We start from the raw sequence: 15,539 nt of genomic DNA, 5'->3' as shown, positions 1-15,539 counted from the left end.
GTGAAAGAATTAGTGAATGTGTTATTTTTTTATTCTGAGCATATTTAAGAATCTTGTCTTCAAGGGAATATCCATCTAAAGCATTGTAACCGTTCAACTAACTATGCAGATATCAGTGCAAATTCAGTTTAAAGCTACTATCCATGGCTATGATTGGCCAAGGGAACTCCCAATGTCCATTCATATGCATTAATTTGGCAGACTGGCTGTTCAATTGCTAATCTGGCATTACATCCAGAACCCAATTGCAGACATCAAATAGATCTCTTGTGAAGACCTAAAAAAATGATGTGGGCATAATGTAATGTACATGTATTATGTATCCAAAAAGAACTCTAAATGATTAACTGTACCAAAGCACTATGATTCATAATTAGGCTGTTCACGAACATGCTTGTGAAAAACCATCTTTACGCATAGATATTTCATACCTTTAACAGTTTAAGGCGATAATCCAGAGTTCGGGCAAGCTCTAATAGTATTGCACATGGTACGGCTGAATCTGTGGCCCCGATGAATATTCTACCATCCCACTGAGGTCTGAAGTATTTGGAATCATAATGGCAGGCAAGAACCAAGTGACGGTGAGCAGATGGATTCAGAGTGGCAATAATATTGCTGAATGTCACATATCCCAAAGGAGTTTGACTTTGAAATGTGTCTTCTTCTATCAGCCATCCAGCTTGAAGTCTCTGCAAGCGTTGTTTAATGTGCTATTGACAGAACAAAGCAACAAAATGCAGAAATTAAATAAGACATCAAAAGTAAGTCATCAAAATAGAGTTCTTTAACCCCTTAGCGCTCCGCGCCGTAGCTGTACTGCGCAGCTTCCGACGATTAGCGCTCAGCGCAGTACAGCTACGGCGCAGAGACGATGCCGGTTCAGCGCTGCACAGCAGCCGAACCGGCATCGTTAGCCGCGGGATTTCAGCGGTAATTTACAGCTGACATCCCCGGCTAACACCCGCGGTCGGAGTGGGCTCCGATCGTGGGTGTTTAACCCGTTAAATGCATTTAACATGCCTTCTGGGGGTCTTTACCCCACGATCGGCCCCCCCGCACCGTTTTCGGGGGGGGGGGGGGCATCGCTGTTTTGGCACCTCTGGGGTCCGATCGGGACCCCAGAGAAGCCTGGAGGGTTTACCTTTAAGATGGCGTCTGTGACGTCATCTTAAAGGCAAAGTGTCAGCCTATGCATCTGCATAGGCTGGCACTGATAATACCCTGCAATACATTAGTATTGCAGAGTATTATCAAGAACAAGCAATCAGATGATTGCTTGTTCATATCCCATGGTCGATCATGTAAAAAAATGTAAAAAAAAATGTTTTTTAATAAAAAATTACTTAATAAATCACTAAAAATGCCCATAAGCCCCAAAACATATAAAGAGACATATAACGCTCAAAAAAGTCTAAATCATAACACAAACCCCACATATATAGTATCATCGCGTCCGTAACAATCCATAGAATAAAACTAAATAACTATTGAACCCATATGATGAACGCTGTAAAAAAAAAAAGTTAAAAACCTGCCAAAAATTATGATTTTTAACTATTATATCCCACTAAAAATGCAATAAAAAGTGATCAACAAAACATATGTACTCCAGAATGATACTGTTGCAAAGAACAACATGTCCCGCAAAAAACAAGCCATCAACCAGCTCTGTAGCCAAAAAAGTTACAATGTTATGCCACTTGGAAGACAGCGATGCAAAAATGATAGATTTTTCCCCACATTAGGGTTTTATTTGGCAAATTTAGTAAAACATAAGAAAAAATATTCATGTCTGGTATCCCCGTAATCGTATCGACCCATAGAATAAAGATAACATGATTATTAGGCTATACGGTGAACACGAAAAAAAAAAAAAAATCCAGTACAGAATTGATGCTTTTCTACTCATGACCTCAAAAAAAGTTCCTAAATTTTCAACAATAGGTGATACCAACCCCAAAATGGTAACACTGGAAAAAGCATCTCATCCCGCAAAAAAAATGCCGTCACATGACCCAAATAACGGAAAAGCGAAAATTTTATAGCCTTCAAAAGGGGGCAACGAGAAAACTAAAATCCTGGCAGCTGCAGGGTGCTCCTTCCCTTCTGCGCCTCGCTGTGCCCCTATAACACAAGTAATGTCCACATGTGGGGGGTCGCTGCACTCAGGAGAAATTGTAGAACAAATTTTTTGGTGAGTTTTCTCTTTTTATCTTTTGGAAATGTGTAAATTTTAGGGCTAAATGAACGTATAACCGACAAAATTTGACCATTCTAAATTTCACCGCCATTTTGATTCAATTACTATGAAGATCTCAAGGGGTTAACAATCTTTGTAAATGCTGTTTCTGATAGTTTGAGGGGTGCAGATTTGAAAATGGGTTGGTTATATAGGGGGTTTTTGTTGCTAAATATCTAAAATTTGATTTCAAACAGTATTTATCCCCAAAATAGTCAATTCTGAAAATACGGAAAATCGCTATTCGATTTGTAGGCCGCGTGACGTCAAAATAAATTATCCAAACATTTCAAAAATTATGAAAATGTAAAGTAGACAAATGGGAAATGTTATTCTGCAAGTTATTTAGGTGGTAAATCGATCTGCCTGAAAACGCGGTGATTTTGAATTTCAAAAATGGCAAATTTTTCTAAAAATTCATCATTTTTTTCTTTTTTTTGTAAATAAACGCAAAACTTATCAGCCAAAATTTACCACTAAAATGAAGTACAACATGTGGGGAAAAAACAATCTCAGAATCGCTTTGATAAGTAACAGTGTTCAAAAGTTATAACCATATAAAGAGACGCAGGTCAGAATCTAAAAAATGGGACTGAGCCTTAAGCTGTAAAATGGCTGCGTCCTTAAGGGGTTAATATATTTTTGTTAAGCAGCAGTAACAGCAAATATTGGCTTTTGTAAGGTCAAGTAAAGTCAGCAAATCCCAGGCCTTTAATCAGGGCGGAGGGGTGCAACCATGCTAGCGTAAAACAGTACAGTGGGGGAGATTTATTAAGACTAGCTCATTGTGCACTAGTCTTAAAGGACATCTACCACCAGGATCAAGGATTGTAAACCAAGCACACTGACATACAGGTTTGTGCTCCCTTTGGCAGGATTTGCTGTTCTTTTAACTTTTATGGCCTGGTTTTCACAAAAGAAGGCTTTTAAAATTATGCGCATGAGCTTGAGGGGCACTGGACTCCATAGGTGTTAATGGAGTCTGGAGCCCCTCAGACTCTTTTACATAATTTTAAAAGCCTTTTCTTCTTAAAGGGGTTTTCCCACAAAAGAAAATCCCCAAATCTCAATCCACTAGTGATGTTTACACAATAAAGATAATTTTTAACCCCTTACTTTACATTTAATCAGTTTTTTTGCTGTTTTATCTCCTATCATGAAGTGCCATTTCCCAGGGTGTGGGCGGGAACTCTCTAAGCAGACACATTATGATCCATCTAGTTCTATGAGCTGCAAATGTGGATAGATAAGCAGGGTACAAGGTTTATATATACTTTCATTTGGCTTCTGTACATTGTACTAGTATCTGACACAAAGAAAGAGAGATGAGACAGATGAGAGATGATGAGATCCATGAAATGCATATTACTGCTCAGCTCTGCATATCTCTGCTCAGCTCTGCATATCTGTTCTCACACCATAAGATCTCCTGTAGCCCCCTCTCCAGATAAAGAACTTATCTGCCTGTAGCTTGCAGCTTCTCTATCCTCACTATGTGTTGTTTGATGGCAGGAAGTCAGTGTAATTCTGTGAGCTCCACCTTGGAATGCAGGGGGAGGGTGTCAGAGGCAGAGGCAACTCAGTTCATGCACCATCAGGTAGAAAAGTTAGATGGCTTCCCCAACCTTAAGTCAGAAGATACAGGGTCGGAAACCATGGGCAACTGAAATTGTGTACACCAGGACTGATAGAGACAGGTTGGATATCTGTGAAATGCTGTATTTTTGTAAATAACAGTGAATTAGAGAATATGTTATTTTGTTATCCAGAGTACATTTAAGAAACTTGTCTTCATGGAAATATACCTTTAAAAAAGGGCATAAAAAGCTTAAATAAGAGCATATCCTGCAAGAGAGGGTACACACTAGTAGGTCAGTGTGCTTAGTTTACAATCCTTGATCCTGGCGGTATTCCTATTAATTTACAAATACTTACCTACACTCCTCTTGATTATTGATCCCAGTGGTGTACTCTAAGCTTGACACACTGGGATCACCTAAAAAAGATGTCCGGCGCTCTAGGCTGCTAATTATGCATGCCTCCTGCATGACAGATGCCTCCCTCTGACATGTTGGAAAGGGAGGCATCTGTCTTGCAGGAGGCATGAATTCATAATTAGCAGTCCAGAACACCGAACATCTCGTCCCCGCACTCCGAGCTGCTAATTCTAACTTTTTTTTCTAGGCATGTCAAGCTTAGATATGGATGCCCTCTAGGAGTGGATACGACACCCAAAACTCCCATCATGCAGGTCTACCTGCATATCTTCTCCTTTGGTAAGATACATCTATTACTTGTACAGTATAGGACTGCTGTATTGGTGATTATACCAATAGTGCTTAACGTGTGGACTTGGCTGTTAAAGTGTGGATTTTATATACTGGCCTTTATTGTCCATATGTGTATGCATATCGAATAAAAATGATGTTTTATTTATTTCTACTACAAGCTGTACTGAATTTCTTTCACAAATGTCATTGCAAAAGATAAAGATATTCTAGGAGTGAGTGTGTCAACATTTCTTACAGTGCAATATATCAGTGACCTGTAGCAGGATCCCATTTAAATTTGTCTTTGCACTGTATATCCTCAATGTTTTCATGGAGGTGTAGATTATATATACTGTCTATACATGATTCTTTATATGTACACATGTACAAAACACCAAGACATTTACATGCCCTGTTTAATGATATAAAACTGACTGCAACCCACTTGGTTAAAAGAACCGGCTGGTACAAGTGTCAGTGTTTTCTCTTTTATTTAGCTTTGGTCTCATATTTTATCTCCTTTCACACAATGAAATATACATTATTATTATTACTCACTTGCCGCACAGCAAAATTCCCTGGTGATCCAGAAACCCTTTCGATGAGCATAGGCTTTAAATCATTTTTCCACATTTGAGAAATGTCTGTTTGGGATAAAACGCGTCGCACATCAGCTGTGCGCAAAACCAGAGGTCGGTGTGTATTCTGTAAAAACAAAACATGATTATAATTGGAATTAAAAAAATGAAATAAATATGGGTGTTAGAAAATCACATTCCTTCTTTAACAAAATCCATGTGTAATATGAAAGGGGTTTTCCCACGAAAGAAAATACTCAAATTTCAATCCCCTAGTGATGTTTACACAACAAAGATCATTTTAACCCCTTACTTTGACTGAGTGTTAATGTTAAGTGCGCCAGTGTGTTGGCGAAGACTCTATGAGCAGACACATTATGATTCATCTAGCTCTGTGTGGTGACAATGTGGTTACATTATCAGGATACAGGTGTATATACACTTTCATCTGGCTTCAAACATTGTACTAACACACTGACACATAGAAGGAGAGATGAGACAGATCAGAGATGCATGAGATGGCTATTACACAGAGGCTGACAGAGAAAGGCTGACTTACACACTGTGAGCACTGCTACATCTGTGTTCTCACAGATATGTGTCTGCCTCCCCCTTCCCCCAGATCACTTATCTCCTTGTAGTTTGTAACTTGAAGCTTCTCTCTCCTCACAATGTGCTGGCAGGAATTGATCAGTGTGAACTCTGTGCAAGGACTGCAGTGGGCGCGGCTGCAGATCAGAAAAGAAAGACACAGAAATCACAGCTCCATGCTGTCACACAGGAATGCAAGATGGCGGCTACCCGACCCTAAGGGTGAAGACACACATGGCGTTTTTGGGCCGTTTTTACTAAGTGCGTTTTCAGATCGTTAAAAACGCATGCGTTAAAAAACGCATCCGTTTTTTGAAAACGCATGCGTTTTTGTCCGTTTTTTACGAAATTGCGCAACGGAAAACGGACAAAAACGCATGCGTTTTCAAAAACCGCATGCGTTTTTAAAAAACGGATGCGTTTTTTAACGCATGCGTTTTTAACGATCTGAAAACGCACTTAGTAAAAACGGCCCAAAAACGCCATGTGTGTCTTCACCCTAAGTTAGAACTTACAGAGTTGTGTCCAGGGGCAACTGAAATTGTGTACAGCAGGACTGATAGAGACAGATTGGACTTCTGTGAAATGCTGCATTTTTGTTAACAACAGTGAATTAGAGAATGTGTAATTTTGTTATCCTGAGTACATTTAAAAAAAACTTGTCTTTGTGGGAATACCCCTTTAATGGTGTGATTAGAATTACACCACAATTGTGATTCTATCCACTACAGTCAGAAGATATAGCGGTTTGGAAATAGTTCACTGGAGATCAAAACCAGAGAGCATGGTATGATCACTTGATTAACATCATGCCAATATAACATTTTTACAAAAGTACCAAAGCATATCAATCTAAAACCTTTATTTAGCAAAAAATATGCTAATCATAATTAGAGAACAGCAATGACTGTATCTGTATGAATATGTACCATCTGGTACAATCAATCAGACAAAACGCATCCGTTTTTTGACAGGTATTACCAATTATCTTAACTAAAACTGGTGAAAAACGGATGCATTTTTGAACGGACTGTTTAAAAACGGACCAAAAATGGGTTTAAAACGCCATGTGTGGCATCACCCTTAACACTAACAGGCCCATTTAGGTGCATATTTTTCTGTCTTGTTGGACACAGTGCAGCTGTGACACAAAACTGGCGCAGACGATTTCTACATGTGCAAGCAGTTTGCGCATTCTTTACAGGGCAAAGTCAGACAGAAAACTGGTGCACACATGTTAATAAATACAAACGCATATATGATTGGCCACAGGCCTCCCCAGTGCGTTTTGATTCCGTAAACAAAACGGAATCAAAGTGCTAACGTGTGATAGCAGCCTATGTGAGTAATGAATACATGAACACACAGCTGGGGACCTGCACATAGTAACAAGATGCTTGGTAATTGGCTCCTTATTAGGCTGCATTTACATTACATTTAGGGTGCGGTTACACGTTACAGTTAGAACTGCATCACAATTAGCTTTGAGGTGGTTTTAGGTGCAGTTTTGTCAATTTAACAGGTGAAAGACATTTACTGAACTGGTGAATGACATTTGTGGAACAGGTTTCCCCTTCAAAATCAAATTCACTCATTCAGTTCATGTCTTTCACCTGTTCAATTGACAAAACTGCACCTAAAACCACCTCAAAACTGATTGCGATGCAGTTTTAACTGCAACGTGTGACCGCACCCTAAGTAATGCAAGGCAAATTAATGTGGGATGGTCCACATCGCTAACAAGCCCCCAATGTATTGTATGTAAATAATGTGAAACATTATTGGTGTCATGGTCTTATGCTGAGTGGTACAGTTGGTAGATTTTTTAGGCACCATTTACGTCAGTTTTCTGGTGGACACTTATGGCAGGAAATGACCATAAATGCCAGCCAGCTGTACCATGAATCCAATTCTTTTTATTTTTTTACTTTCCCAATGCAGAGTGTGATCCTGAGCGATAACATTTTAAGAGGCACAATCAATAACCTCTTTTAGATACCTTAGTAATAACCAATGTGTGCTTCTGTCTGAATCCTGTGGTTAACAGATCCATCATCTACTTTGCCTCTTAAACCATATAAATAGACCCCATGGGAGATATTATCTCTACAGGAATAGTATCTGTCATAGTATGTAACACACTGGTCACAGTTGTCCATCGACCACTTTAACTGGCATGGAAAAAAAAAATCAATGCCCCCCGCAGGTTACTGGGAACTTCCAGGTCTGCTGACTGCAGCTAAATTATTCCACAAAATGCTGAATGCTGTTCATACTAATCAGACCAGATGATAAACACCTTGATATCCTTATTCCTGACCAGGGCTCCTCTCACTTGTTAAAGACTTCTGAGATCACTTTCTCTTGTCACACAATAAAAGTGAATGGAGCTCTGGTCGAGCATGAGCAGTAGTGCTGCATTTCCAGTGCTGGTTACTGGTGGTCACAAACATCTTCAACTTAGGGTAACTTATAGGTAAAGGCTTTGCTTCTGGGATGAACTCTTAACAGAATCAATCTCCTTCACTTTCTAGAAACTGATAATAGTATATAGTTCCATTGGCCGATAAAGCCGTCTATTTAGCAATAGTCTATTTCCAGGATACTGCAGAAGCTTCTTTGCTGACTAGGCAAAAGGAAACTCCAGCACTCCAGGGATTAGGTGAAAGACAAGTTGCTGTACACTTTGAACACCAGGTGGCGCCATGTCCTTTGCCCACTGACAACCTTCATGTCGGAGGCTCCATCACACAGCACTCAGATATGATAGATAGTAGATATGATAGTATATCATACTATGCACATGTCTAATGTTTTTCACGGTCCTCCTTTGATCTGCTCCTATCCCCAAAAAAAACATGAAGCATGTTCTACACTGATCTGAGTTGTGTGTCCAGCTTGTCAATTGAAATCAATGGGTGTGTTAAAAAAGCTGGTCAGAGGTAAAAGCTCAGAGCTGTGAAAGTCATATATGAAAATCTGACAAAAAGACTACAAAAACGGATAGTCAGGTAGCACTTGCACTAAAAGGACAACATTTACTCTGCAAAAAGGTCCAATTTTACACTTGGTCATGGGGAACTCACTTCTGGTCACATCCTGTTGTCCGTCAGGTTGCAATTACACTTTGCTTTTATCTTGTTTAAAAAATACTTTCCTTTCCAGATGAGCACACAGGCAATGGCTGGATTCAGCAGTCATGTCCCACTTATTCAGATGTGACAGCTACGGCCATCCATCACATGCCTAGTGAAGAATTCTGGTTCAATCGACTTCTCCGTATATACTCGAGTATAAGCCGAATTTTTCAGCACAATTTTTGCTTATATTGGAGTGCAAACTTGTAAAACTCAAATTACTTTATCACTAATCTTACACTTGCAAAATGTAAAAGTAAAGTCACTCCATTCAACTCTGTCCTCCAATGACTAACATAATCTAAATCTGGTGGACTTGCAGTTGCACCAAATAGAATGTACTGTCAAGAATGGCGTCGCTGTAGGTGGTTGCCTATGCATCTCCTCCGGCTTCCCCCACTCTATCTCCTTCCCTGCGGCAAAAGCTTGGTGCTCAGCCTGTCATCCCCTTTCAGTACACAGCCAATCATCAGCATCAGGAGCTCCATGTCGCATTACTACGGGCAGTGTCACTTCTGCAGTACACCACTATTTCATACTGTAATTGTTTTACCTTTTGTATTGTAATGTAGTCTTGTTAAACTGTACTGTCGTGTTTGCAACAAAGTAACTAGCAACATGTAAGAATGAGCCTCTCGTGGTGTATGTATGCAACTGTAACGTTAAGCCTGTCTCTGAGTGAAACAATTGCCGGAACAACAATTTCCCCACAGGACATAAAAAACCTATCGTAACACATCTGACCCTTTCTCCTGGTTCCAGATCACCAACTTTTTTTAGTTTGTTTCAGCAAAATGAAAAAAAAAAAGAAATCTAGAACTACCCAAAAGTTGCAAACTCCCCCCCCAAATATACTGTATATTAACTCTTTCCCAACGCACGGCGTAATAGTACGCCGGGTGCGGGTACATGAAGAGAGCTCACGGGCTGAGCCCTCTCCAAAGCCGATAAGTCTTTGCTGCATATTGCACCCGCGATCGGTGCCAGAATGCCCATGAAACGCCATCTTGGTGACAATCGCTGCTCCCCGATGATGCCATGACTTCTGAAGACCCGAGGCTGTCTCTTTTTAACCCATTCATTACAATATGCGATTTGTACATTGTAATGAATTAGGTGGAAGATCCCCATACACTTCCATACTGTAGTATAGCAGTATATGGCAGGATCGATCAGACAACCTAGGGTTAAAGTAGTGAAAGTAAAAATAAAAAAAGTAAAAAAACCTAAAAATTATAATCACACCCCCTTTCCCTAGAACTGATATGAATATAAACAGTTAAAATCATAAACACGTCGGGTATCGCCACATCCGTAAAATGCACAATCTATCAAAATATAATAACGTTTTTTCACTGCATTTAAAGGAAACCTACCACTTGTAGGAGAGCCGCGCGCATGGTAAGCGCCGAGCGCGTACCTCCCTGCGCCGGCTATAAAGTTTAAAAAGTCTTTTAAACCGCGATACCGCGGTTTAAAACACTAACAAAAATAAGCTCCGGCACCAGCTCACCATGAGCTGGTGCCCGGTATTTCCATCAGAAACCTGCCACTACAAGTGGTAGGTTTCCTTTAACCCCGCAACAGGAAATAGCGCCCAAAGTAGTAAATGGCACTTTTGCCATTTTGAAAAATATTAAAAGTTCTATAAAAAAGTGATCATAAGTTCGTACAGTCCTAAAAATGCTAGCATTAAAAATGTCATTAAGAGTCGCACAAAATGACACCAACTACAGCTCCGTACACCAAAGTATAAAAAAGTTATTAGCGCCAGAAGATGGCAAAATCAAAAAAATATTTTGTACAGGAGGTTTTTATTTTTGTAAATGTATGAAAACATTATAAAACCTATACAAATTTGTTTTCCTGTGATTGTACCGACCCAAAGAATAAAGTAGACATGTCATTTGGGGGCATACAGTGAAAGCTGTAAAATCCAAGCCCACAAGAAAATGTGTTTTTTCCCCATTTTCACTGCGTTTGGAATTTTTTGCCCACTTCCCAGTACATGCCATGGAATATTCAATACCATCACTATGAAGTGCAGTTTGTTAAGCAGAAAACAAGCCATCACAGTGCTCTTCAAGTGTAAAAATAAAATAATAATAAAATAGATTTTTGTAGGTGGGGGAGTGAATAATGGAAATGAAAAAAACAAAAAATGGCCAGGTAGTTAAGGGGTTAAGATTTTCTTTTAAGGAAAAATTGCCCAGCTTTCTGACTTAACAAGCATTCAGTTTATCAAGGGGGGGGGGGGGGATACCAGGATTCATACCCCAACGTCCCAGAAAACCTGTTAGTCTGAAGAGAAAATAATCAGAACTGCAACAGGTTAGACATTGGGAGGTCACCTATGGCTCATTGGCATTTTAAGTAGAGCTGGGACCTTACCTGGGGTATACAATGAGCGTGTGCCAAAAATGTGATGTGAATGTAGCGTTACTACAGTGGTGTTCTGCAAAGTTTACCTGTACATACAGTACTTACGTGTCAGGCGGTTAAAGGCATTGAGACCACCATCGACTATTGTTTCAGGGCAATAGACCCTTAATTCTGCAAGGATGTACCCATACAATCAGAAGAGTGGTCTCCACGTGTATGATTGCTGTGACACCCAATTGCAAGTTATCTCTTTTGGCATGCCTTGTAAAAATGTCTTTTAAAAATGCCAAAATTGCTGTCTATATGTCACCAAAAGACCTTCATAACTAAAAAAAAAAACACTTATCAAAAAGGCTGTTTTCACACTTCGCCACAGAAGCTTGGCAATGCACGAAAAATATATAGACAAGAATAATGTTTTATTAAACAAAAATAGGAAACATAAAATAAAAGGTATATGAATGTGCATTTACATATTCTAAAAAAGTTATTTTCTGAACTAACATTCGCCTTCTTTATACACTAAAAACTGTATTAATTCCTGCATAAAGAAGCGGGCATCTAATGGCGGACATCTATTATCAGTCAATGGTAGATGCTCTTTAAGTTGAATGGCGCAAAGGTAAAATTTTACAAAAGCTTTTTTTCTTTTCCCCCCAAGAAAGGTTTTTATATATAACTCAAAATACATGCAAAAAAACAAGCCTCATACAGCGATATTTATGTAAAAATAAGATGGGATGACAGAAAAACAAGAAAAATGGCTTGGCCATCCAACACTAAAGCAGATAGCAGCTGTGCACCCGCACTCCATGGCGCTGCCACTTGTTACATAGACACTGGACAGGATGCCCCCAGCTGCTGCAGGGTGAGGGGGCACCAGGACATTGTATAGCGGACAGAGCAGTAATACACCTCCCCTGCCCCGCACACGGCACCACACAAGGGGCAGCCATGTAACAAGTAACCGGAGATGCACCTACTTTCTCCTCGGTCCATTGAATGTCTCCGTTCTGCCCGCTGACCAGAGTGCACAGGTAGACGGTGCCCAGAAGGAAGGCTGGCAGTGCCCGGCTCTCCATATTGCCCGGGCCAGTGAGTCTGATCCCGCACAGCAGGAGGGGACAAGTCACACATGGGCGGGGACAGGCGCCTCCAGCAGATGTGGGACTTGTGTGCTAGATATCAGATAGAGGAGGAATTGGGAAACATAGGGTACGTCATCCTGAGGTAAACCGTGGTGTGGCTTCTGGGAAGAGGAAGCCTGGAGCGTGTAATGATGGAGGGGTCCGGGCATGTGAAATCCCTGTCATCTCTGCTTATCAGATACAGGTGTCACAGCACAGCAGCCCTGAAGCCACACAATGTGCATAATGCCGGAGACCTACAGACTCCTTCCTCTATGCCCCGGGGGCATGGGAATAGGAAATATTTATACAATGCACTTTTACACAAATAGGTAAATAAATGGAAATTTTACCCAAATACACTTAAAGGTACCCTGTCACCACATTAACTGCGTGCCTACAAACATAACCTTCTTCTGTAATATGTGCATCCCCTGGAGGGGTTTTAGCATATTTCTAGGTTGCTGCTTGAATGCAAAACCATCTTTTATTCATTTGTATGATGCAGTCAGCTAACCCACCTCCTGCAGCCTAGCAATCCCACTTCCTGCAGTCAGACAACGCCGTCTCCTGCAGCCAAGCAATCCCAACTCCTGCAGTCAGATAACCCCACCTCCTGCAGTCAGACAACCCCGCCTTCCGCAGCCAAGCAAGCCCACCTCCTGCAGTCAGACAACCCCACCTTCTGCAGTCAGGCAACCCCACCTCCTGCAGTCAGACGCCACCTCCTGCATCTGACATCCCAGCTCTGCCCCCTAATTGCAACGTCATACTCTGGCTATTCGGAGATCTCACACAACACCTAGCGCATATCATGCAAAGCAGAGCAAGTTCGGTGCACCTTCTTAGCCTGCACAGTATGCACAGGCGCGATGCACATGCATGAGATCTCCAGATAGTCAGAGAATGACACCCCAATTAGAAGGCAGAGCTTGGATGCCAGATGCATGGAGTCTGCAGAGCAAACTGACTGCAGGATGCGGAGTTCCCTGACTGCAGGAGGGGGGTTACCTGACTGCAGGAGGCTGAGTTCCCTGACTGCAGGATGCGGAGTTCCCTGACTGCAGGATGCGGAGTTCCCTGACTGCAGGAGGGGAGGGGGGGGGGGTTACCTGACTACATCACACAAAAGAATAAAAGCCGATTTCTCATACATGCTGCATCCTAGAAATATACTCAAAAGACCTTGAGGGGACATACAGATTACAAAAGAAGGTAATGTTTGTAAAGCGCTACAGAATTTGATGGCGCTATATAAATAAAGATTATTATTATTATGTTTATGGGATTAGCGGGATCAGTGTGGCGACAGGTGACACTTGTGTGGTATGTAGTTTGCAGACTTTATGTAGCTGAAAAACAAAACCGCAGTAGTAAAAAAAATTGTAGACTTCAAATCAGCCTGTAAAATAACCAATGTGAACAAAGCCTAGGGCTAGAAGCACACTGGGATGTAATTCGGGTGGATTCGGGTGGTTTCTGTAGCGGCTTTCAGTCATCTTTTATCTACAGGTGAGAGTGAAGTATAACCCTTGGATCCTTTAGGTGAAATCTGCTTTAGCCCTATGAGACATCTAATATACCTTTTGACTAAAAGGCTTTTAAACTGAACATAAACATTTTGCATCATAAATACTGTGACAAAACTTGTGTCATGTATGTGGTTTTAAGAAGGAGGGGGCTCCTTCCGTTAAGCATCAGTACTTCCACAGACATGATTGCAAATAGGCTGCCAGTCATATAATTACAGCTTACACCTCTATATACGTGGCAACAACAAGAAAAGGCACTATTCAACAATAACTCGGCACTCTAATTATGTAAAAAAGCATATTTTTTGGGTATATATCTTTATATTATCGGATAAAGTTTTGTTTCATAGACTCTTGTTTCTTAGATTCCATCAGACTCTGTGAAATGCATAAAAAGAGAGGCCATAAAGAGGGGAACAAATCGGTCTAAAAATAAATTTAAAAAGTACAAAGCCTGTTATTTGTGAAACATTCTTTAACCCCTTAGTGACCACACATACGGGTTTCTACATCGGTCACTAAGGGACCTTAGGCTAGGCCGACGGGCTTCCCATGCAGGAAAGAGCAGTGCCCCGGCTGTCTTATGACAGCCAGGACCCTGCACTAATAGTCCAGATTGGACTCCGTTCTGATCCAGCTGTTTACCCGTTTGATGTGATAGCGGGATCGGTGTATCTTCGGAGGGAGGGGGCTCCCTCTCTTCCCTGAACCCCACGATGTGATCGCGGGTTGCCGTCTTCACTGCCGGGCAGCCGGGAAACTAATGAAGGTCCCCTGGTCTGTCATCGGCATCTGCCTTGCTCGGTCCAGCCCCTGGCAGAGGCATACGCTGACACTTCTAATGCACTGCAATACATGGTTATGGCCAAGTTATAGGTCATGTTACATACAATTAAAGTACTATGAATCACAATCAACTAACGAATAAAGAAAAGGGGGTGGAGGGATGGGGGGGAAGACATGGCAGAACAATCAGCGAGAGGGAGAAAGGGTAGCGGTAACATGGGATTCAAGGATAGGATGTCCCTCACGGCTTTCGAACCTCACAAAGTACCTTGCATGCTTATGAGCTCCTTGAAGGATGTGGAATCTCGGTATAGGAGCCATGGTTGCAAAACTTTCAGCAACTTTTCTCTGGTGCAAAATACCTCAGCCAACAGCTCCTCCGTAGGATAGATCAACATAATTCCCTGTGCCCACTAGAGCCAATAGACCCTGGAAGGATAGATAGTAATGCCACATCAGGGGAGCTGTCAGATGGGGTGCCCGCAACAGTGCGATAGGCCTGGTCCCAGAAAGGGCGAAGTCTAGGGTAACTCCACCAGATGTGAGGGGGTTTTAAGTGTTTTTAACATGTTTTGCTTATCCCAATAAAGACTATATATTTTGCCAATACATCTATCTTTCTCCATGATATGCAACTATAAGTTTACAGATGTAGCAATTCTTTGATATATTCTATACCCCATCTATTTATTGTATAAGCATATCACATCGGGAGCCCTCACAGCGCCAACAAGTCTCTGGATGGACGAATGGAATTTGTGCAACAGGGATGGGACCCGGTACCATCGTGACAGAACCTTGTAGTTTCGCTCTTGGACAGAGCAAGCAATTGAGAGCTTGTGTATACATGAATGCCTTATCCCAATCCTCAGGTGTAATTGAAGTTTCCAAGTC

The 15,539-nt window shown here is 41.3% G+C and overlaps 1 protein-coding gene across 2 annotated transcripts in view; it reads right to left on the bottom strand.

Annotated features, from left to right (window-relative positions):
- The window catches only part of QPCT (glutaminyl-peptide cyclotransferase), a 33,121-nt gene extending 20,158 nt beyond the window's left edge, over positions 1 to 12,963 (bottom strand). The window contains exons 1-3 of one of the 2 annotated variants that reach the window (XM_072141247.1): positions 12,849 to 12,963; positions 5,071 to 5,217; positions 432 to 713 (exon numbers count right to left, since the gene is read on the bottom strand). In XM_072141247.1, coding sequence (XP_071997348.1) covers positions 432 to 713; positions 5,071 to 5,145 — 357 coding nt within the window. In that variant the 5' untranslated portion in view covers positions 5,146 to 5,217; positions 12,849 to 12,963. Of the gene's footprint in view, positions 1 to 431; positions 714 to 5,070; positions 5,218 to 12,183; positions 12,490 to 12,848 lie in introns of those variants that run through there. The other variant, XM_072141246.1, reaches the window with a different exon arrangement.
- Positions 12,964 to 15,539: the final 2,576 nt, after the last annotated feature.

Source organism: Engystomops pustulosus, chromosome 3 (genome assembly GCF_040894005.1).
Source record: "Engystomops pustulosus chromosome 3, aEngPut4.maternal, whole genome shotgun sequence".
NCBI classification, from domain to species: Eukaryota; Metazoa; Chordata; class Amphibia; order Anura; family Leptodactylidae; genus Engystomops; species Engystomops pustulosus.
The sequence above is the reverse complement of the archived record's forward strand: the minus strand, read 5'-3'. Positions and strand labels throughout refer to the sequence as shown.